This window comes from Corvus moneduloides, chromosome 6 (assembly GCF_009650955.1).
Source record: "Corvus moneduloides isolate bCorMon1 chromosome 6, bCorMon1.pri, whole genome shotgun sequence".
NCBI classification, from domain to species: Eukaryota; Metazoa; Chordata; class Aves; order Passeriformes; family Corvidae; genus Corvus; species Corvus moneduloides.
The window spans coordinates 28,150,775-28,175,494 of NC_045481.1; the positions used below are offsets into that span (position 1 = coordinate 28,150,775).

At 37.0% G+C, this 24,720-nt stretch overlaps 1 protein-coding gene across 3 annotated transcripts in view; it reads left to right on the forward strand.

Moving 5' to 3' along the window:
- Positions 1-19,283, forward strand: part of PRKD1 (protein kinase D1) — a 125,818-nt gene extending 106,535 nt beyond the window's left edge. For all 3 annotated transcript variants that reach the window (XM_032112091.1, XM_032112092.1, XM_032112093.1), the window contains 9 exons: positions 78-357; positions 2,684-2,736; positions 3,809-3,881; positions 4,877-4,983; positions 5,411-5,572; positions 6,889-6,987; positions 8,015-8,282; positions 16,013-16,098; positions 18,314-19,283. In XM_032112091.1, coding sequence (XP_031967982.1) covers positions 78-357; positions 2,684-2,736; positions 3,809-3,881; positions 4,877-4,983; positions 5,411-5,572; positions 6,889-6,987; positions 8,015-8,282; positions 16,013-16,098; positions 18,314-18,532 — 1,347 coding nt within the window. In that variant the 3' untranslated portion in view covers positions 18,533-19,283. The remainder of the gene's footprint in view (positions 1-77; positions 358-2,683; positions 2,737-3,808; positions 3,882-4,876; positions 4,984-5,410; positions 5,573-6,888; positions 6,988-8,014; positions 8,283-16,012; positions 16,099-18,313) is intronic.
- The last annotated feature ends 5,437 nt before the right edge of the window (positions 19,284-24,720 follow it).

The window sequence follows — 24,720 nt, forward strand, 5'->3', positions numbered from 1 at the left end:
AATCAAATAAAGTTCATGCTTAAGTTTTATATGTTGATAATCTTTACACAGAAAGTAAAATAGTTTTTTCATTTTAGGAAATCCCATTGTCTGAAATTTTGTCTCTGGAACCTGCAAAAACTTTCACTTTGCTGCCTCAAGGAGCCAATGCTCATTGTTTTGAAATAAGCACAGCAAATATAGTCTATTATGTTGGAGAAAACATAGACAACCTCTCAAGCGTTCCACTGAATAACAGTGTTATCAGTAGTGGTGTTGGCATTGATGTGGCACGAATGTGGGAGATGGCAATCCAGCATGCCCTGATGCCTGTCATCCCTAAAGGGGCATCAACTGGGTCAGGACCCAGCCTGCACAGTAAGTCTGTTCATTACCTCCATTTCAGATAAGTAGAATCACATCTCAAATGACATTGCTCAGTCTTCTGCACACGTTGAAAGGATGTATCGCACAACTGGTAAAGGCTGTTCTGTCATGGCTTATCACTTGTCTTCCATATTATTTTAAACACCACAGTTTCCTATCCATGTGTTTTCAGTTTATAGTAGGACAGCTGTATTAATATACAAGATGCAGATATTTTAGTGAGAAAATAGTTATGAAATTAGTAAGGCTTCTAATTCAAGTTTGCATTGCTGGTGTGAGAAATAGCCTCCTTGTGCAGAGGGATGAAGTTTCTGAGCTCCAGTTCAGAACTGATAGATTTTTTTTTTTCCCATCCTGGCTGTAATTTATGTTTCTAGCTGTCTGTAGAAGCAGCTCTTCACTCTTTGGGCCACTGCAGCATAGATAATTTGCTCCCCTTCATCATATTTGGCTATACAGCTGCCTGAAACATTGTCTCATGCTGAGATGAAAAGAGCTCAAGTGTGAAGAACAGCTAATCTAAGCACAACAAGGCATGTGTGTTATCCAGGACCAAAAGGACTGAATATATCTTTGCTTCCAGTTTACATACCTTTGTGTAATTCTCTAGTAAAGGTGACAGTTTATGTAAACTAAATACGAGACCTGTTTAAATCTAGCTTGGGTACTGATACAGAGCAAACAATTCCCCAGTACTAGCCATGTGCTGCTGTGGTTGCTCTGTACTTCTGTTCAGCCTAGTCAGTGTAAAGAGAATTTGAATATGTCTACACAATTTGGATTAGACTTTTTGTTGTAATATACACCCACTTTAGCACTTGACATCTGTATGCTATTAATGCAGCATAAAATGCTAATGAGACCACAAGCCCTTCAGAAACCAAGTAATACAACAGGCTGTGGCATTGTATCTCCAGGCACAACAGCTCACATATCAGATTAGATCAGCAATGTCCTTTGCTTTCTTGACTGGGATCCTGCATAAAATAGTGTCAAATTCTGGATGTCATTTCCATCAGACTAGTTACCTAGTGCCCCTGGTTTGAGTCCAGTGTAGCCAAACAAATCACCTAAAATGCTGGACTGGGCACGACAGCTGTCTTCTCTCCCTCTTGGGAAGTTTGAAAAATTTCTTTATAAGTTAGTAGTTATCTTTGGGTTATACGTGCAAAAATTAAGGTTATCTGAGACCTTTAGAACAATTTTGTGTGGACAGTGAGAATGATAGCACCCTTCTTTCTTTTGCTCAAAGTCCAAGAATTGTCCATGTCTTTGTCCGTGTTTTTATTTCATGTAAACACAGCAGTACATATATTTGAAAACAAATCGGCAATGATAAAAAAGCCTCTCCATAACAAACATTCTATGCCAAAAGCAGTCTTCCTAAGGAAAGGGAATAAGCCATGTGAAGCAGAAGTTACTCATGTTACATACTGCATCTGGGATTGGTGCTGATGGGTAGTAGCAAGTATCTTCAGTGTGTAATACAGGCCTTATAGTAGGGGACACTGGTTTCAAAATTTTTACTTGAACAAATGGAAAGTCACCATGAATGGGGTTCTACAGAGAAGTAGGAGGCAGAAGTGACAATGTTCTGAGGAAGCATTCTTTCCTTCCCAAAGTATTGTCTGTGTAATGCAGTTAGCAGTAGGCATATTCTGAATTTTTACTGAACCCCTCAGTAAGTTTGCAGTTCAAAATGCTTATGACATGCTTATGGCATCCTAAGCTCTGAACTGATAGAAGTTGGATCTGGTGTTTGTTGTATTAAAACACAAGTGCAAGATTTTGTTTCCATTAAGTCTGTCTTAATTTTTAGGTTTTTAATAATGTCTCTTAAGCCAGTTGAAATCGGTATTACTTGTAACAGAATGCAGTCTAATTTGAATGTGTATTTGCCTTCATCTGAATAACATCAAATATGTTGTAGGTGACTAAATAAATCAACATTATTATTAAATCCACTAAATAAAACCAATTTAGTTGCGGTTGTTACTTGCATGAGGTACAAAGCCTCAAAACAGAATGGAAAAAAGCAATAAGAATCTTATAAATGGGAATTATGAGACTTCACTATTAAAAAAAATATTGAATTGTATAATTCTGTTTTTTCTCTACACTGCAAAACTGTTGGTCAGTTCATGTATTTGTGGGCTGGTATAATTTTATATTAGCTGGTAGACAAGCAAGCTGACCTAATTGGTCCAATTTCTAGAGCTGTCAGTAGATACTGATGTAATGTGAATGTCATTTCCTATTACAACATGTTTGGACTAAAAGCACAGCAATCTAAAGTATATTTTGCTTTCTTCCCCAGGGGATATATCCATCAGTATTTCTGTGTCAAACTGCCAAGTCCAAGAAAACGTGGTGAGTGTTCTCTGGATGCTGGTGCTAGACATGCTATGATTAAGCTTGCAAAGTCATTAATCTGTTTTTCAAGAGGCATGTTAGGGGAGTTCCCATCAGCTATTTCTCATTTACTTTGAAGAAATTAACAAACAATTAGCTTTTTTAACTTTTGACAAAAACCATCTTCATGGCACCTTTTCTTGAGATGCAAGAATTATGTATGAGTAATTTCACAGACTTTAATTGTGGACCTGTGTAGGATGCTAATCACCAAATGGAAAGCGAGGTGTAGAAATTACTAGTTCATGGAATTTGTCAACTGAACTTTGTAAAACTGACCATAAGGCTTGATAAATATACCATTTCCTGTCATATGTCAGAGATCAGATAGTCTCTCTTGCATGAAGATGAAACTCTATCCAAAGGAAGAGTTGCATATATCATAACACACACAAAGAGAATTCTGGGTTTCTTTTACTCTAGGACAGTTAGACACAGGTCATGTGGTCAAGCACACTGCTTGCTTTCTGTCCCATGGCAGAGGGAAAAAATAGATACTCCCTGCAGCCAGCTAAAGCTTTGGGACAACTCTGGTAGTTGTCAGAAAAAGACTGCAAAAAGATTGCCTGCTAGGGAAGTGTCTGTTTGTTTCCTAACAAAAAGTAAGACAGCCTTTATTATGAATTAGGCATTCTTTTACTCTTTGTTGTATATGCTGCTGGTTAATATCAGGAAAATTAAACTGAGCTGCAAGATTTGATCTTTATTTCAGTCTCCCAAATGAATCTGCTAACAGCTTGTGCTTTAGCCTGTGTTACAACACTGAGAAATAGTGAGACGTGAGACTGCCTCTCTGGCACAAATGGAATATTTTACCCCTCTCAGTGAACCTGCTGAAGATTCATCAGCTTTTACAGCAATTACAGCTAATATGACTTGTAAGAAAACACACCTGAATTTTTTGGCAGATAATATATTTTAAAAGGCACTGTACTAAAAGTATGCTACTTCCCACTAGAAAAAGCAAATGAAATATGAATTTTCTTTGCATATTCTTAGGGCTTAATATCTGTTATGTTTATATAAACAGGATATTAGCACTGTATACCAGATCTTCCCCGATGAAGTATTGGGATCAGGACAGTTTGGTATTGTTTATGGAGGTAAGGGTTGCGGTGTTGTACAGTTGTGCTTAAAGTACAAATTTTCTTGAACGGGGGAAGTATTTGGACTCTGAAATGTTCTGTTGCAGAAATTAGCTGTCTGTTTTTTCATTTAAGAAGCATACATTCAAAAAGGTATATATTTATGTTTTGTGTTGGTGAAGTAATTTTGTAGATTGAAGCTTTCTGTCCAGTAGTGGGTCAGTGTATATCAATAGCTTCATATTCTCTGTAAATGCTAATAAAGCAAGCCCTGAAGTGAAGAGAGCTGTTCTTTTTGAGAACTGTAATGGATGAAAAAAATTATTCTTCCTTCTGTGTTCCTTTACATATTCCAGTGAGGCATTTTTTTATTGTTTTTTCAGTAGCTTGTTAGAATTGTTTCTCTTTTTATTTTTGTATTGATTTTCCTCTCTCTTTTCTCCCTTTTTCAGCAGTTTTTTGGGGGTGTATTTAGTTACAGCTGTTGTTTGAGACGGTGTGAAGTGAGAACTAACAACAAATTTCTCACTGAGGTGTATCTCTGACTCTCTGATAAACCTGGGACGTGCACTAACATGCCTAGAGGCTATCACACATTTCATTATTTGCTAGTCTGGACCTAGCCTACAACCAGCCAGTTGCAGTGAAAGATTAAGCCTACAACCAGCCAGTTGCAGAGAATGCAGCTAGTGTGTGTGTGTGTGTGTGTGTGTGTGTGTATATATATATATATATAAGAAAATTAACTTTGAATCTATACTGTTGAAATGTAGAGCTGACTTTCTCATATGTTTTTTTCTTACATATTTAAATGGCTTTGTCAGGAGATAGTAAGAAAAGTTCTGTTGTCAAAGGGAGGAAAGAAAAGAAATGACAGAAAATTTTTAATGTCGTATCTGCAAGCTAGCTCTGAGAACTACTTGGTTATGGCCACTTGTACAACCCATGAAAGGGGAACACTTTTCATAATTAATCATGTTAATTGATAGCGAGCTTTTGTTTTATTAATGCAGGAAAACATCGCAAAACTGGAAGAGATGTTGCCATTAAAATAATTGATAAACTAAGATTTCCAACTAAACAGGAAAGTCAACTTCGTAATGAAGTTGCCATTTTACAGGTATTTTTCTGTTCTTTTTTCATGTATTAGCTCCATTATTTATTTCTGTAAATACCAGATAATAATATAATTATTTTAATTTATTATGACTAATGATTTTGCAAAAATACTAGTATTTTTGCTGCTTATTCTCCATAAACATACAAGAACAAATGTATCGACAATGTCATGCTAGGAGTTACAATTTCTGCAGTTTTAAGCACCAGGCACAATAAGGAAAATACATGTTAAACTAATTTGAAATTCATATATTCTCCTGTACTGCTTTTAGAAATTTTGTCCCTGTTGCCTACAGGTTAGGCACACAGTTTAAATTATGAAATACTGAAACATTGTCTGGTTTGGGTGGGAGTCTGAAGTGTGGATATGTAATGATAAAAGCTACTGATCATATTGAGAAATCCAGTGCTGTATTTATCTTTAATAGAATCTTCATCATCCTGGGGTTGTAAATCTGGAGTGTATGTTTGAGACACCAGAAAGAGTCTTTGTAGTTATGGAAAAACTCCATGGAGACATGCTGGAGATGATCTTGTCAAGTGAAAAGGGCAGACTGCCAGAGAGAATAACTAAGTTTTTAATTACTCAGGTAAGAAATTATTTGCAGACCTAGAAGGAGATTTGAGGTCAATTATTATCACTGTTTCTTATGTTTTCCTTTTGACATAATTTACCTGTCTGGCTTATGAAAGTCTGAGTAAAACAGGGGTGGTAAAACAGGTTTGTTTACATTACTGTACATTATCTGATAGATAGTAAATCATTAAGAGGACTTAAACCTAAACACATATAGAGCTGTTGGCTGCTGGATGGAGGGGACATCAAGGTACAGTTTCTCATACGATTGAAGAATTAAGCACAAGAAAGAAAAGCACTAAAAGCAAACTGTTGAAGAACTACAAAAAGAAATTTGAGCCTCTTGAACTGCCCAATATCAAACCCCTGCAGTTCATGCTATGCCCTGTTACACCTGTTTTCTGTGCTGAGACTGGATCTTGCTACTTGTGTCTACATAGTGGCTTCCACTATGACTTCTGTTAACAATTTGCTCTGGGGTTTATTTGAGCTTCTTGTTGTTATATTCCTGCAATATTATCATACTGCTTCTTTGGCTGCCTGAAATACTGGTTTAAATTTAGATACACACATCAGTAGTGAGCCACCTCACAGTCAGAGAAGCCCACGTTACAGCAGTCAGGATAAAAGAAAGATGCAGGAACAAACACTATTGTGGTGTTTATTATTATAAATTTATTATTTGGGGTAGAATTTAACAGGTTTCCTAGTTTCCAGGCTTTAATGGGAAAGCTGCCACCAGCTTTAGAATTTGATTTCTTCTGTTCACAGGTTCATTCTGCCTCCTCACCATCCACTGCTCTAATACAGTGGCATATTCTGCCCCTGACCAAACACAAGGAATTGAGTTAAAGCCACACAAAAAGGATGGATATCTGTTACACTGTTGCTATATTCATGTGTATATAACAGAACAGAAATACATACAAGACTCTCCATTCTTTCTCTCATCAAGAAAACACTTCAATTGGATCATATTTCTGTGAATTTAGTTGAATTTATATATGAAAGGTCATTCTGCAAATGTTACTACGTTTGAAGATTTCACACACAAAAAGTAAACAAATACTTAGAACCCAGTTTTTAAAACATTTTTATAATGTAAACTCTTGGAGAGGGAAAAATCATATTTGATGCAGTGAAACATCAAGAAAACTCGAGGCGCACAGCATTTTGGTTTTTGTTGGGTTTTTCTTTTTTATTGTTGACATTCTTGTAAAAGGTACATTCTTGTTGGATTGTTTTTCTTCACACCAGTCCTTGCTTCTCTGGTCACTGATACTGTTCAAACAATATAAAATAACCATAATTTGATTTTTTTATTCACAGATCCTTGTTGCTTTAAGACATCTTCATTTCAAAAATATTGTTCATTGTGACCTCAAACCAGAAAATGTGTTATTGGCATCAGCTGATCCTTTCCCACAGGCAAGTAGAAAATGCCCTTCCTTAAGATAAACTGTTATAAGTAATAAGTGTTAGCAATGTTTATTTTATGTATAAATAAAATTACTAGTAACCTGTCTGCATAGAACCTTTAGATACGAAAAAGCTGATCATTTATTCAAACCACTTTATAAAGAAGTCATGTTCAAAAATCCTTGATTCTTGTCATTTGTCTAAAATACTGAACTAGATTTTCAAGTGTGACATAGCTGCTTGTGTGATCATTTCTAATTTGCTCCAGAAAGAAAGTTATTTTTCTGAAAGTTTGGGTAGGGGTCATGAAGAACCAGAGCTTCTTTAATTTTATGAATTTAAATGCCAGGTAGATCACAGGATATTTAAATATACTTTCTGACTTGTATTTCTCATTAAAAGGTATTTTTGTCAGCTTCTGTTACCTTCAGTCTTCAGAGTTCATCTATAATCTCTCTAAATTGCCCCATATTCAAAAAGAGTACTACTGATAATTTTTAAATAATATCAATAATTGGAAGGGGAGGATCTATACTGAGTTGTTGTAAGTGAGAATTTTCAAGCAGCTAAATCTGTTACTTTGTAGAACTCAGACAAGGAAGTTTGCAGAGAGGCAGAGTATAACTAGGTCCACAATGAAATAAAACTAGAAGTTTAAGAAATAAATTCTGTCAAGTTGCTTGTTTTAGGAAAAAGCCATAGGTAAAAAAAATTTTCTCTTTTTTGTGTTCTTATGCTATGAATGAATAAGTATTACTATATATTACTACTTCCATTAGGAACCTGAGCTGTTAAACCTGTCCAAAACTGTGTTTTATTTGTGGAATTAAGGAATAGAAGAGATGCTATGGGCTGGTAATCTGGTCTACTGTTTCACTGGAATAAGAGTGTTCCTCTCAAAGAGGAGTTTAAAAAAAGTATCCTTGAAGAAACAGTAGAGATCCATCTTGCAACTAATTGATGATAAAAGTTCCTCAATTATGTATTTGATAATAAAAATAATGTATGTCTTACTACAGCATTTTTCTTTAAACAGGTAAAACTTTGTGATTTTGGCTTTGCCCGAATCATTGGAGAGAAATCATTTAGGCGTTCAGTTGTAGGAACACCAGCCTACCTTGCCCCAGAGGTTCTGAGAAACAAAGGCTATAACAGATCTCTGGATATGTGGTCAGTGGGTGTCATCATTTATGTAAGCCTCAGTGGTACCTTTCCATTCAATGAAGATGAAGACATACATGACCAAATCCAGAATGCTGCTTTCATGTATCCACCTAATCCATGGAAGGAAATTTCTCTTGAAGGTAATACCTGTTTGTGGGGCTTCTTATATAAATGCTAAAAAGAGTTAGATGTATTTTGCTTTTATATTTTGTTCCTGTATGTGATAGCATTAAAAAAATTTTTTTTTTTTAAAAATTCCAAGTAATGTAATGTGTCTGTTTTGTGCTGTCAGCTGCTTTAGGCATTTCCTACAGAGCATGTATAGACTGCATATGGTATAATCTTCTAGCATGGGATCTCTCCAGGAGGTATTGAAGGAGGCACATAACCACCTACAGATGAGATTGCTGTAGAACCTGTGGGGAGCTTCAGCTGCTGGATTGGTCTTGTGTATATTTATGTACCTCATCATTCAGCTCTATTGCATCTGCAGTCTGTTTCTTATTCTACTTGTTCCAGTAATTGGTTTCAATAGGATGGTGTACTCTGATATCTTTGTGTGGAGAAGATAAAACTGAAGAATTCTGTAGATGAGATTTCAGGAACAGTGTGAGATGTCATACAAGACTTTCTTTATGCGGGGGGAAGAGGCTTAGCGATAACTGTGAGACCTTTGAAACTCGAGTTCTGGTCAATGGCATTAAAGACTTTTGATAAAAGACAAAAGAACGTTGTGACTAGTTCACTAGGAACATCTTTAAAGAAGGTAAATTAGTTCTATTAGAGATGTCCCTAAACACAACTGAATAGGGCATTTAACAAAATTGGCATTTCTGGTTTCACCAACATTTTCACGTACATAACATTTTCAGACAACTTGATTTTCTTTGGGATTTTTTTTTTTTTTAGTCCAGAATATTTGCAGGATTGCTTCATAAGTCTTAAAGCAAAGAAACCTTATAAGCATCAGATTCTTATATCCTTTTCTGAATTTTAATATATGCCAAAGTGAATTACAATACTAGCATTTACAATTTCTGGCATTTATAGTACAGTTTATCTGATTTTCAGGTGATGTGTTTAACATACCTGTTAAGCGTAGTCTAGAGCAGTGTGCCTAATGCTTACTGTAATATATGTTACAGCCGTGTGAGATTCTCTTCTGAAAATGCTCTGAGAGCATTGTTTGTTATTTTATCTCAGTGGCAGATGAAGTTTGAAATCTGTTGGAGAAAAAAAAAAAGCTATAAATCTGCACAATTACACACTGAAGTTCTCCTGAACCTCCACACACTTTGATATGTAAGCTGACAGAATCTGTTGGCAGCAATGCTTTATCTGTCGCTAGAGATAAGCAAACAGCAATCAACACAGGGGAAGCTGCAAGAAATTGTCTCCCACAAGTTTCTACTGTGGTAGACAGAAGATCAATTTTTGCACTCAGAGGTGAAGATTCAGTAGAGCACCTACAGAAAACTCACCTACTTGGGTGTTATCTCTCCGTTTGTAGAATCACAGCCTTCATTAAGAGTTGATGGATACCAGGCTGTGAGCATGCAGAAGGGAGGGAAAAGCATTTAACAAATGACTAAATTAAAATCTGCTTATACATTGTGATTTTATTGCATATTTTGAGTTGCTAGCTGATGAACCACTCTGTTGTGCTAAATGAAAACCTAGAAAATATCTGAAGAGATTCCATTATGTCTAACACAGGCAGTTGAACTCTGGATCTCTGTCCAAGTATTAGGTGATAAGGCTGAGTTTTAGACCTCAAATTTGAATTCCAATTCTATATTACTTAGGGAAAATAAAGGAATGTTTTTCTCATGTCCTGCTCCACTCTCCTGCACAACTTGTGAGAGAGCAGGAGCTGGCCCTGTGGACGTGCTGGCTCCATCCAGTTTCTGTTACCTCTGACAATGTAGCATGATTAAAATGCAAACCTGTATCTGCTGTCCTAACGCATCTAATCTGGATTACAGTTCTGAACAGTGCCATGTTAATTAATGCTGCAAATGATTGAATTATTTAGGCGAGAAACACACATTATTTTAAAGGTTTTATGAAGGATCTTCTGCATGTCTATTGCAAAGATTAGTGCTAAGGAAGGAATTGGTGCTAAGGAGCAGCGGTTTAACCTTTAGTGTCTTGTCCATGATTATTGTGACTCAGAGAACCAAATGTCTAAAACTTCTTGCAACTGTAGCTATTTCAGTGCTCTCTTCAGACCATTGCTTATGTAAAAAGTTTAATAGCTAAACTTAGTTATTGCCATCTTCTATTTTTATTGTAATCAGGAAAAAACATGTATTTGTTTGAATTTAATAGATAGTGCAGAAATTAGAGCGAATGATGCTGTGTTTACCACCACTTTGGTTTTAATGCACACTACATGCTTTTCCTGATGCTTGCTAAACATAGCATGCTAATTTGTGAGCTGGAGGGTCGAGGGTAGCAAAACTTTAAAAGAAAAAAAGATGAGACTGGCCATATGTAAACAACGTGTCTGGAAAGGTAGCAACAGTGGTAAAGTAGCCTAAATATTCCCATTATATGTTACTTAGTCAATTACTGGCATTTAGGCAAAATCGGCTTTTTTGTAAATTGCACTGATGAGGTGATAGATTCATAAAAAACACATGATCCATAATAGTTTAAACTGCATGGTAATATAAATAACATAAAGTCTAACAGATTCAGAGGAAAAGTACATGGAGGTAAGTTGTATTTTTGAGGAAAAGCATGTCATATTGTGCAGTATTGTGGTCTGTGTTAGTTTACTTTCTTGGTAGTTACTTTTTCTGTAGCATTTTCTAGCAATTCTTAAAATTCTGCAGTCACAAGACAAGAAAAAAGACAGAATATATTTGAGGATAATATTTTTTAAGTGCCTAATGTTTTTAAGTCACCATCAACAGTTGTCTTCTCTGCCAATCATTTATATGGTCTAGTCATTGACTGAGACTTCTCCTGATGTCATAACTCCTGGATTGATTTCATCAACTCTTCCTGATGAGAAATTTAGCTTTTTTGTGTAATGTTTTTGTCCTTCCTTTTCTGCATTAAAATGTAAATTATGAAAACTATGACCTTTCAGTTTTGTAGGTCTCAGATTTCTCCATAAGGAATTCTGATTTTTACCTAGGTGGTTGCATTTTTCCATCTTTTTCCAGTAGCTTCACTATTTTGAAAGAATACATCTCAAAACCTGAGTCTGTTTTTGGATGTCTAAATAGAATTGTAACACATTACTGGAGATAGGTAGTTTTTGTGGTACTTTGGGTATGTTTTAGAAAACCAGGTTTTGTTGCAGCCATTCAGCATTCCATTTCCCAGTTTGCTCTGTTTTCAATGTTTGTCAAGCCAGACTATTTCCAAATTCACTGAATTGCTGTATGACAATTTGAATTTAAATCAGTCTTCATTGTGGCGTTTTGCTAGATACTGATATAGAGGAATCTACTTACAGAGATCTTATCTATTTTATAGCTTTAAATTTCACATCTCTCAAACATGGAATCTGTTTTCAACAGCTTTAATGTTTGTTTCCAACTTTGAGCTTCCAGTCTACCAAATTTGCATAATCTCTAAAGATTTGTTTTGACTTGGCTACATGTTACAAGAAGGAAATACTGTGAGATATAAAGATAGAACTCCATGATTAATTTCGTCTCTCTACCTGTTAGTATATTTTATGTAGTATGTCTTCACTGTGGTGCCTATTCTTTTGAACTGTATGGTCCTAAACTGTACTATGTCAAGCTTTGGATTATTCATGGTGTGTTTCATTCTGCTGTGGTATTTTCCTAAAACATTGTATTCATAATTCTTTTTATTTCAGCTACCACCAGCGCCGCTATTACTACTAGCCTGATGGGCTGTGTGATGTGCACATCACTGATTAGGTGCTTCACATTTACTTAATACTATTAAAATAATTTGGGAAGAAAAAATGCAATTCTTATCATGCATTAAATTTGACCATGGTGTCCCTGTTACAATGTTTTGTAGTCATAAATAAATACCACGGCTGCCTTCGAGCCAGTATTTATTTATACTTGTTACAACATAATGTGAATAGAAGCTCTGAGTGCTTGACACATTAATCAGAAAGTCACATGAATGAGTGAGCATTGACTACGAGGAGGTCAATGCATGTTACAGCTCAAAGATGCTCTCTGCTTCTGTAAACGTTTAGCTAGCTGTTGAAATGAAGGTCTTGCCTCTACTTACACATTTGCTAGGATAAATTAGTAGGAAACCTCTCTTGTAGGGATACAGCTTAGAATTGCCAAGGACTTCTTTTGAGAGTACAGCTGAATCCATGCCCCTGTAAATCTCAGACTGCTGAAGATTGTTTTATGCTAAAATAATTGCATGTACACTAGAGCATTTGTCAACAAAGCTGTATTGACCAACAGCAGGAAAGGGATTTGTGTGTATGAAAATACTGTACCTCTAGTCAAAAAACCTATTAGAAAAATCCAGGGCTTAGGAAGTCCTGGGCCTCCTGTGTTAGTGGAAGCAGCTTAAAGTTTTACAAATGATGGCAGTAAGAGTAGGTAATAATTCTAGGTGTACTTTAAAAATTCTGAACCAATTAAAAATGTATCGTTAATTTAGGACTGCTTTTTTTGATATCCTTAAGGTGATTTCTTGTTTATAACTTACATTAAAATTTTAAGTCTGTAGGGAAGGACTAAATGAATGTTTGTAATAGGGTTTTCAGATACTATGTAAACTTTTGCATTTATGTGTGGGTCACATCCTAATTGAGTTAAAGCAGTCATTCCCATGAAAAGTAATTATTGTGGTAATTTGATGCTTAGAGTGAAAATTGTGACTTTGTCTGTTCTACAGTTAATTATTTGCCATATTAATAAACTTGCATAAGCAGTTTAGAATCATGAACCTCCTGACTGTGAAGGTTCTTTCCAGTGAATTGAAGCTAGAGCGCCATCTTTTAGTAGCTAGAGCGACTACTTTTAGTAGTCATGTTGCACTTCTGCTTATATATTTATTTGTGCTTATTTCTTGAGAGGCAAGTGATAGGCAAAAGTTTCCAGGCAAAAAGAACCCTAGATAAAAAACAAAAAACAAACAGCAAAACTGGTGACAGAGACAGCAGTATTCCAGTGGCAAAACAAGCAGACTATCTGTGTAAACTGTTCTCGATTGCTCGATATTGACAATTCTAACCGTCCAGTGAAGCTGCCTTCTCACTCTCATCAGTTTTCTTCCCTGTCCTTTTTTGTGCACCTTCTCTAGTGATTTTTTGAAGACCAGTTCCTTTCTGGTCTGCTCAACAAGCCATTGGCAATTTTCCCCCAAGAATACAAAGAAATATGTTATTACATGTAATACATCCTAGTCCTGAAGTGGAAAAAAGGGGCAAAGAGGTCCTCATCCTGTTGTAACTTGAGGGAGGCTGAATAGCTAAATATAATTTCATCACTTGTAAGGCTCACAGTTGTATCTGCTTCCAGTGGGTTGCAGAGAAGAAATGTAATAGAGACATTATCAATCCTCAGTGGCAGGAAGAACATTCAGTAGGTACTTGACAGTTACCAAGGCTGGGATATGTGCACCTACATTGCAGCAGTTACCAGGACAATCAATCCTGTCATCAAGTTCTTGACCTATATTCCAAACTCACTACTGAAATTCATAGTAAATGATTGAAAAATGAACTCTGAAGATCATATACACCCAAATACCACTGAAAATAATAAAGAAGTGGTAGCCGTACTAAATTCACATTCAGCACTGGCTTATATATCAAAAGACAGACTGAAGTCTTACTGTAATTCTTCTGAATTTAGGGTAAGTTGACAGTTGCAGAAGATGCTGATGTTAGGTGATACCCAGATATACTGCAGTGGGTAAGGGACTATGTTTTCCTCTTCAAAACATCAGATAAAAACAATGGTCACTACTTTTTGATATCAAAATGGTCATGTATGACTGACTTTCCAATCTCTTCCCCATAGCTTGGAAGTTGAGAATGTCTCTTACCAATAAAGAAGATTAACAGCACTGTTTTGGAAAACAAATGAGTTTTAAGAATTATATAATCTGTCAGTAATGGTCCTATTGGATATCTGCTGACTTTCTTATCCCATATCCATTTCACCAGCATTTTGAGAGGGAACACAATAAACACGAGTTAGAAAATTTACCATAACTGTACTTGATGCTAAAAGAGACAGTAGATAAGAATCTGTTTGTCCACAACAGAAAAGTAAAATTAGGACCATCTGTTCCAGGAAAAGTGGCTCTGAGCCTCTGGCAATGCTTTCTTTGTCAAAAGTCCTTAGATTTGTTTTCTCTCATTCCCACAATTGCTTTGATTTCCAAGACAGTTTTCATCACCAGGAAGTCAGGGTTGCTTTAGTGATAGTCTCCTATTGCTAAGAATAGGTTTGTCTGTCAAACTAACTGCATAAATTCAGATAGACTGCTGTGTGCATTCCCATTTTCCTGGACATTGTTTTCATTGTGCTCTTCTCCATGGCAGAAACACACATAAAGCCCAAGATGGCAAATTGAGCCTGCAGAGAGGAAGTCTCTTAATAAAGAAAAGCTTTTCCATATTGTTGTACGAAATACAATCCCAGAGGTAATTGGTTCAAAGAATTCTGTCCCATCTTGTACTCTTAAAACAGAAAAGAAGATTATTCAGCTCCTTCAATACCCAGCTGGCGACAATACCCATCTGACATGTTTCAGACCCGATGCCCCTCAGTGGTGCCATGTGTCTGTGTTACTTTAAGGACCATCTTTCCCTGTCACCATGATATGAACAGAGAAATAAAGATGTCAACCAGCATGCTTTGGACATGCCAAGGGATAATGTGATGAAATGGAGAAATTGCTGGGATATTATAATTCCCTGTGGCTTGTCAGTTGTTCTGTAATAACAGTAACTTTCCACCAGCACACATGCTGAACATTTAGCACCTAATAGGATTTAACCTTTCATGATAACCTCATTTTTTTTTTTAATGTTTTTTGTAATTGCATTCAAAGCTCACCAGTCTCATTCCAGAGATTTTTCCATATGGGTCACTCATTGCAGTTCCATGTACTGGTCATTGGCTCATGGGCCTAATCCCTTCAGGAACCACAGCACACGTACCTGCAGGGTGAAAGAGTTGGGTTTGTTCAGCCTGGAGAAGTTTCCAGGGGGACCATATAGCACCTTGAGCTACCTAAAGGAGGCTACAAGAGAGCTGGAGACACCTTTTACATGTAGTGATAGGACAAGGGCTAATTCCTCTGAACTGAAAGAGGATAGGTTTAGGTTGGTTATTAGGAAGAGGTTGCTTATTAGGAAGAAGTCACTGTAAGGGTGATGATACAGTGGACAGGTTGCTCAGAGAAGTTGTGGATGCCCCATCTGTGGAAGTGTTCAAGTTGGACAGGGCTTTGAGCAGTCGGGGCTAGTAGAAGGTGTCTCTGCCCATGGTAGGAGAGTTGGATCTTTAAGGACCTTTCCAGCCTAAACCATTCTGCGATTCTGTGAACCTCAGTGAACCATTGACTCCAAAACCATAGAAATTATGAAATTTGTAAAAGAAGTTTCTGAAACTGTAGTCTCTTGACTAGCATGTAGAAGCAATGCTCAGTTCAAAAGAATAGTATTGCAAGACTTGGTGACTTACAAAACCTCATTTCTCCACTCAGTGACTGGGAAGGTGCTGCTGTCAGCTAAAAGTGATACTGAAAGTCTCAAAGAAATAATATACATATATATCGTTTACTGCCCACTTTTTACAACTACGATGTCTGTGTAGCTCTCTCTTTGCATGTCCTAGTTGAAACAAATACGTTTAAACTAACGTTTTCCAATATTATTTCTTTTCAGCTATTGATCTCATAAATAATTTGTTGCAAGTGAAAATGAGAAAGCGCTACAGTGTGGACAAAACGTTAAGCCACCCATGGTTACAGGTATTTCTACAAATTTCATGGTTTTACTTACGCATTTAGACTCTAAACATATAACAAATCTTCATCTTTAAGCACAGCAGGATCTAAGAAAATCTAAAAACGTGAAGATGTTTTCAGATCCTTAGAACCTCATGCTCATTCACCAATTTACCTATAGTTTCTCATTAATTTCTGAAATACTAGATTCCAATATGAAACAGTCTCATGCTTTCAAAATACACAACAAAAATATTTTATTATATTTGTCTATTGAGAAAATTATGTATATAAAAAACCCCCCTGTAGTCATTTGACTTACATTATTTCACTGCCTGGAGTTTACTCTGATTCACTTCTTATTAAAATTATTCAACAGGCTTTCACTTCGCAGTCATCACAAAAACTAGTGAAATTGTATGCTTTCCAGGAAAATATATTAGCTCCATTCAACTGAATTCTTCAACTAAAAACTGAGGTGTAAGGAATTTCTAAGATGCTAGCAGCCTCTGTCTCGTGCTCAACATATGGTAATTTTTTTTTTATCCTGGCAGCAGCCAAATCACTGCAAATTCAAGGCCTAAGACAGTGCAGTGAGGAGCCGGGGCCTGTCCTACCATCCCTAAGGAGCAGAGAAGCCTGGGGACAGCCCAGGCCAGGGCATTGTGTCCCTCCCTGAGGATGAGGACAGGCTGAGGCCAGACAGATACATCAGCCTGTGAGATCTCCCAAGGGATCTTTGTTTGCATCTAAGAAAGTAATCATGGCACAGGCATGGTATAGATCAGATACATAATCCCCAATCCCAAAGGAATCTTTATCAAGCCAGAAAACTGATCCTACTCTGGTATTTTATAGCTGATACTGTTTCTCAAAGTATATGGTGACCTTCTGGTATAGGAGGAAAAGGGCTGTAACCTCCCACGCTGCACCCCACCTTTCTCAGGGACATTTATCTGGAGCTTGCTTTCTTCATCTCAGATTTCCTGTCCCTCACTAGTTTTTTCCTCCAAGACTGCTCTTCTGCTCCCTGGCAACCATTCCAGAATGTATTTGCCTGAGTCTTTGGGAACCAGAAGTGTCTGGGTTAAGGTCTGCAGCAAGGATGCTGGCTGTCTCATGTGACAGGACAGGGTCCTTCTCCTCTGCATCCAATTTTATTGCTAGTGCAATAGTGAGTGGAGATGAACTAAGATGAGGCGGTTCAGCAGCAGCTCTAGGACCAGGGATGGGATGAGTCCTCTTGTCTAGAAGAGTCCTACCTTGCAGGCTAAGGAAAGATAGAAATGGTTATTTTTCCTTACAGGGCAGGGTTACAGGGCAGTGAGACTTAATGGTGGTCTCTGAGAGGATGACTGTAGGAAATGGGCCAAAGCATATGAGATACTAAAGATGAAAGCTTTATGCATTTACAGTGTTTGGGCTTTCTGGTGCTTTGGCTAGGTGGTTAGGATTGTGTCTTAGGCTGAGACAAGATGAAGGAGAAAAAAGAAAACTGGATACAGGATCATGAGGAGAGATTAGTCTGGATGGGGCTAGGATTGGCTCTATTACTGCAGCTTCATGTGTGCTTTGGGTAGGAATAAGAAAAGAAATTATTAAACTTGTATACTTTTGACAGATGGGAGGCTGCAGAGCATGATGGTGTAAAAAGCATGAGACTCAAACTAACTTCAGCCTTATATTTGACTGTCAACAGGGAGTTCCAAACTACCTTAATGTTTAGATGTATACGTTTCTTTGAGCACACCAGTAACTGCCCAAGTTTGGAAATGGAGGTTTTTTTAGCCCAAGCTGAATTTATATTCTGCATCTACTGAGATGCAGACTCAACTGCCTTGACTATCTGATACAGATCACTAGAATGTACATGTATGACTTAAAGATGTTTCTTCTTCCTTATTCATCTTGTGACTAGCGTGAGGAATTGCTTTACCACCATTCCTCAGTTAGACATTATGGCAATCTATACATATCTGTCCATTTTGCAAAACAACCTGTAATATCTCAATACTATACTTGTGACAGAGTTTAATAAAATTATCAAAAAATCCTCTAGAGATGAGATTTATATCTTTAGGCAGATTTCATGTTTATATATTATAAGATTTTTCGATTCTAGAGCAATAGAGATGACCCTTAGATAGCTGAGTTAATAGCACTTTGCATATTATTGATAGCAGAAGGAAATATAATTTATTTTAGGAAATCTAAAAGTAATACTGTTATTCTTTTTCAGGACTACCAAACCTGGTTAGATTTAAGGGAACTGGAATGCAAAATGGGGGAACGTTACATCACCCATGAAAGTGATGACTCCCGGTGGGAACAGTATTCAGAAGAACATGGATTGCAGTATCCAGCACACCTCATCAGCCCAAGTGCTAACCGTAACGAAAACACCAAGCTAGAAGAAACAGAAATGAAAGCCCTCAGTGAGCGTGTCAGCATCCTTTAAGTTGCATCCCCTATAATCTGTCAAAACACTGTGGAATTAATAAATACATACGGTCAGGTTTAACGTTTGCCTTGCAGAACTGCCATTATTTTCTGTCAGATGGGAACAAAGCTGTTATGCTGTTACACTGTTGATATATCTGAGTTGCCAAGACAAATCAACAGAAACATTTTTGTGTGACCAACTGTGTTGTATTTACAAAAGTTCCCAGAAACACTAAACTTGTTATTGTGAATGATTCATGTTGTATTTAATGTATTAAAACCTGTCTCCACGGTGCCTTTGCAAACTAGTGTTTTTCTTACTTGAGCCTCATTTTGGTAAGAGAGAACTTTCCCGTGAAGATCTTGGGGGTTTTTTGTGCATTGTTAGTATTGTAATTGTAAGCAAACTCTTGAAGAGTAGATTATAACTGCTGTTCTGTGAACAACTTCTACCATTTGGATAAAAGCTTTATTTAGTGTTCTAAAAATAGGAAAGGCAAAAAAGTGATTTGCATAGAACTGTACAGTTTCAAATCAGTTAACCTGTGTGTATTTGTGTGGTTGTGCATGTAGATACGCATACACACAGTAAACTTGCTCTTAAGCCTAAATGCCTTAGTAAAATATATACTGCAGAATGTCAGTTGTATTTCCCCTTTTCTTAAAATATTCTTCTCTAATATGAATATTCTTTAATATGTAAATTCAGAAGCTAAATAACGTGTTGACTTTGTGTATGTTTTCAATAAAAGTCTTGTTAAAACAGATTCATTGATGAAACTTTCTGTTTAAAGTATTCCTGGAGTGGCATCAAAAGTACATGGAATAAAATAATTCATCATTTAGAAGACAGTGTGGAGGTAGGTGGGAAAATGCTGCTGGATAACCTCTGTACCTATCACACATGTTTTATAAGAACCTAATTGGACTGATTTTGTATCAGGAGTTCAGTCAGGTTTGAAGCATACTGAGGGAGTTGGGAAGTTGAGGATGCATTGAAGGGAGTTTAGCTTTTCGAGAAATGTGCTGCTTCTGCTTTTCCTCTGAGTTCCACTGAACTGAAAAGGTACTGCAGATCTTTCTTGCTCTTCTTCCCCTGAAAACTTTGAAGATACTAATTGTCATTTCTAACAAATACGTAGACTGCCAACACTACGCCATTTAGTTTTAACAGTGAGAGATGTTCAGGCTGCACTGTAAAAACACATGACAGAGTAACTTGGAGAAAAGCTGAAATTTATTCTACCCCATGGTCTATCTTGGCAAAAAAACAGTTCATGTATAGGTATTGAAGACTGAGGTTAAAAATGTAAAAATACATTGGATGGCAAGCAGAAGTATGCAAAGATAAGAGCTAATATCCACATATGATAAACCTTCACTGCTCAAATCTTGGCGTTTTGTTAGAATCATGAGCTCTTCAGTAGATAAATCCATTCTTTCATTGTAGAAGAGTTTTTTCCTGAGAAGATTTTTGCCAGATACATAACATAACGAAAGCCAGAAGAATTTTTCCTAGGTATTTTGCACCTCTGCTGGATAGTATGTACTGTAGAGGAAATTAAGAAAAGGCACCTCTATTCAAGCAGAAAAAAAAGATATTTTAGAAAATTAAAAAGTATTGTAAAAAATTATTTATAAATATCTTCTTCCTCCCTACCTTCTTTCCCTACTCCTACTGCCAAAAAAAGAAATCCTTTTCTACTTCAGTTTTTGAAGAAGGTCTCTGATAATCCTGGCCTTGTGACATCTTCTGAAGCAGCTCTTGTTGGGCAAGTTCGAATGTGTTGATTATTCTGCCATGCTGTATTTTCTGCCATGTCTATATTTTCTGTCAGGAAGTTCCTATAAGACTGAAAATTGGCTAATGATTGGCCATTGTTTATTTTTCTTTCAGCCTTAAGCTTAATCATCAGTTGACTGTAAAGTAAACATAAAATTAGACTTGGGCTGATTATCAAATTTTCTGTCAGTAAAAGTGTATGTACTTGTGTATATTTAAAAGTAAGTCCACTTACAGGTGCCCTGGTGGACTCAACATATATATAAAGATTATACATATTCCATTCTATGAGTACTCCAGGGGTCAAGTCAAATAAACTAATTTTTCTTAAAGGAAATTAGGAAAATTACCAGAGTTGTATAGACTTGGTTCAGATGCTGATATCATGACTGCTCATAAGGAGCCAGGACTCACAAAAGTGCCTTAATTTTGTTGTGTCATTCTCTTGGTATTAATCAGTAACAGATTTAGAGCTCAGATTTCCTACTGACAAATTTAGGTGAGTTGGGATTTTATTAGTGACTTGGTTTCATTTACAATTAGTGTACCAACTCTTGAGCAAAGGTAGTTTTTAGCAACACAGATGAATTCTCAGAAATACCAAATAGCATACTGGCACTCTGTTCTTAAGCATGGACAGTAGTGTACAAATTAAGAGAGATAGCAAACCACTGCAACTTGCAACAGCATCTCTAAGAAGCTGGGTGACAAAAATAAAAACAGTGCAACTTTTAGTGAAGGAAGAAGACCACTGAGTACTTTAGCCAAACCCCAGTGTCTGTTGATTTCTTCCATCAAAATCCTCAGCATGCACATGGGTTTGCTAAGCACAGGGCTATGTTAATAAACTTTTTTGTCATGGAGCACTTTTGATAAACTGTTTGCTAATGGAGCAAAGACAAAAGTATAAATGAATTTCTATCCTGAGAAACTTTCTGACTAGCTACTTAACATGATTTCCAAGGAACTCTTATTACTAGGGGAATATTTCACTTCCTTTCCTCTCCATGCTTGTTCTGTTTTTGTGGGGGTTTTTGAGCACTGAAGCTTGCTTCATCACTTTAAGAAACTTGTGCAAATATTCATTGCTTTTCAAATAATGATCTGCCATTAGCCAATATAATACATTAAAATTTTCCCTGCTGCTGTTCAAAAATGTTGCACTGTGAAATTTGAACTGTTTGCATTTCAGCCAGCCGGATGAATTCACTGATTCCTAACTCTTAGCCTAAATGGAAACTTGCTCTTCCAGACACACCAGCATCAAAGTGTACTGAAGCAAATCTGGGGTTGTGTTGTCCTGTATAATTTTCCTTTGCTTTTTTTACTTGGGAAAAGAGAACGGTAAGCTACTCTGTGATAATATTTCCATGGCCTTTACCATTTTCCATTAGGCCAATAGTTCCTGCGCATGCATCATGGAAGTAAAACCAAGTGATTATGCTGCATATAAGTGTTGACCTGAGGATCTGTTGATGGTATTTCCTTTCCTTCTGTGCAACACCACATCCTATGCATATCAAGCACATGTGCACAGGTTATCATGTTTATTGTGTCAAAACTTAGCTGTGAAATGCAGAGAGGTATCCAACATATACTTGGAAGTCAGAACTTCTGGTTTATGTTAAGTTGCCATTTTCACTTCTACAATCCTTAGTCATTCAGATACACTTAGTTTATGCAGTGTCTTGTCCAGGTAGTTTAACTAAAACAAGGTGAGCAAAAGCATGCACTTGTGCAATTTGTACAGCTCAAGTGTCATGCAGCTGCTCAGCCACGTGTGACTGTCCATCCATGCATCCATCCATCCACATCTTCATATCACAGGAGGGAAGAGAATTCCTGCCAGTATGCCTTTCTTTTCCATTGTCTCAGATATATATCAGACCTCCTCATTCTCATCTTAGCAGGATCTCTTCAAAACCAGTTGGATATTCTACCTTCCCTGTTTTTCATCCTCCCTTTTCTTACTCCTCTAGACCTCACTCCTGAAAAGCCTTCCTAGAGATTCACCTCCCCAGGGATTAGAAAGCAGTACATCCTGTTCTCATGTCAAGGCAATAGCTATCTGTATTTTGTGTTAATAACAGTCTTTTTTATTTGAGAGATTGTTTGTTTTACATTATTGGGTAAACCAACACCTTTCTGCATTTGTCCTGAATTTATCCTGGACATTGAAGTTGTAGAGGTGATGGGAAAATGTTAACAAGCTGATAAAGATACTTGGCATCCTTTCAAACTGGGGAAAAAGGAAAAAACCTTCTAAGCAAATTTTAAGAATTAATCACTAGGTAGGTTAACCCTCATATACTACTTCAGTCCATAAGACTGGGCAAAAGATCAGTTGGGTAGTTATGGATTATGGTGCAGTATTATTCAGCTAGGTCTAGCAAAATATTGGAAAAGCTCTACTTCATGCACATACTCTAGAGACTAGTACCTGTAGTTATGTAGCATCCCAAACTTAGCTAAACTTGCTACTTTCATGTAGAAACTAATTTTTTTTCCCTAGAAAAATAGGCCATAATGTATTCAACAAAGGAAAGCAGGCACCTACTGCACTGGCTACCTTCTGCCTCACCAGACCTATGGCATCTGAACTAAAATCTCATATTCCTGGGGTTTTCCCATGCATATGCCAGGTGGGAAAGAACTCAACCAAATCAAACATAAACCAGAGGAACTGTCTTGGTAGATCAGGCACTTTACAGTGGTGACAAATTTGACATGTGAATGGGATGCAATTTCACCTTGTTTTTTGATTACCTAGTTTCTAGCAGCTGGAACGAGTCAGTGCTGAAATTGGAGTCTGCTAGGTGAGCTAATATTTGTCTGTGCTTCTTGGTGGATCATTGCTTTATTTTGGTGAAGAACAGGGAGCAGACATGAAAAGAGGCATAAACTATTTTGCTGCCTAAGCACATCTACAAGCTTGAACATCAGCTGTTCACAAATAAGAATTTAATAAAAGTCTACTTCAGTTTCAGACTGAAAACTTGCTCTTTTGAAAGGTTCCATGAAATGAAATGTTTTGCTTGGGCATGCAAGCACTCAGGCCCTAAACTGAGGGAATCTATCTCTTCTGTGAGTCTGGAGAACCTGAGGCCTCACGCTGCAGAAGTCTGCCAGGCAGGGTGCCAACCAGGGGAGCTACAAGGAAAACAGGCATGATGAAAATGTGCCTTTAAGGCAAATGCCGAAATCTGTAAGCATGTGTGTGCTGCCAAAATTTGACAAAAATTGGCAGATTCTATTGAAGTATTTCTATCAAGACAAACTATTTTTCAATATAAATTTATGATACATTTGCCAACTATAACTTAAATAGTTTTCTGTATAACTTCCAAAATGAAGAGTGACTTACTGGTAATGACCTCTGACACTTTTAATGGGGACTGTTTTTTCAGAGTCCTAATAACTACCCTTTGAAAAGCAAGTAGATGTTCTGGTTCCTCTGTTGACTTAGGCATATAAAACATGAGCTATTTGAGCAGTTAGGTCACTGAATTTAATACATGGAAACTTAACTGACACATTCTTAAAAAAAATAAAAATTGACTTGAGGGACCTGGCTCACATTTACCAAGTAAACAGCTGCAGCAGTTTAAGATGTTACTGTCTCAGCCTCCAGCTGTTTGTTACTGGTTTTATAACAGAGCAAAAATAGAATATTTCGACTCTTCTGGTTGACACTCAGAAGAATCTAAGCACAGTTTTTATCTTAATGTTTAATTTAATTTGTCCAATTGTGAGTTAGAGCTGTGATGCTTCATTCTGCTGGCTCTGGCGTCTGGGAAAGGGCAGGAAGGAGGCTGAGGGCATTCTGCTACTGTAGCTGAGTTTGCCAGAAGTCACGCATCCGAGTGCTTAACTGCATTTCTCAAAAGTGAATTATGTTTGCAAGCATGAATCCCTAAGGGTTTCTAGGTGTTTCAGGCTTTCTGATTTCTTCTGAAATAGGATTTAAGGTCTTCAGAGAGTAATTAGGCACTGCTGGGGTTTCTAAGCTTGCCACTTTTGCTCGTGGCGTATCTCTGTGCTCACCACAGCTGATCCCTACATGTGTTATGAATAGGAATCTTAATAAAAACAATAATTAAGGTGATTTAAAAACCGCATGCTCACGTAAAATGTATGTATCCACAGGCTTTACTGTGTCATCTGCCAAAAGGAAGTACAATCAAGAATATGCATGGCACTAAGTGATGAAAAGTTAGAGCAGGCATGGCTCACAGCTCCAGACTGGAAAACCTCTAATAGGCAAAATGAGACCTACTAGTAAAACATAATTACTGTAGTCTTTCTTAGGGAAATAAGGAGATCTTAATAAGGAGCACTTTTTATGTTCCTGGGTTGAACTTAACTTCGCCTTTATCCTAATGGGAAGTTTTGCACATCAAGTTCCATCTGGAAAATGGGCC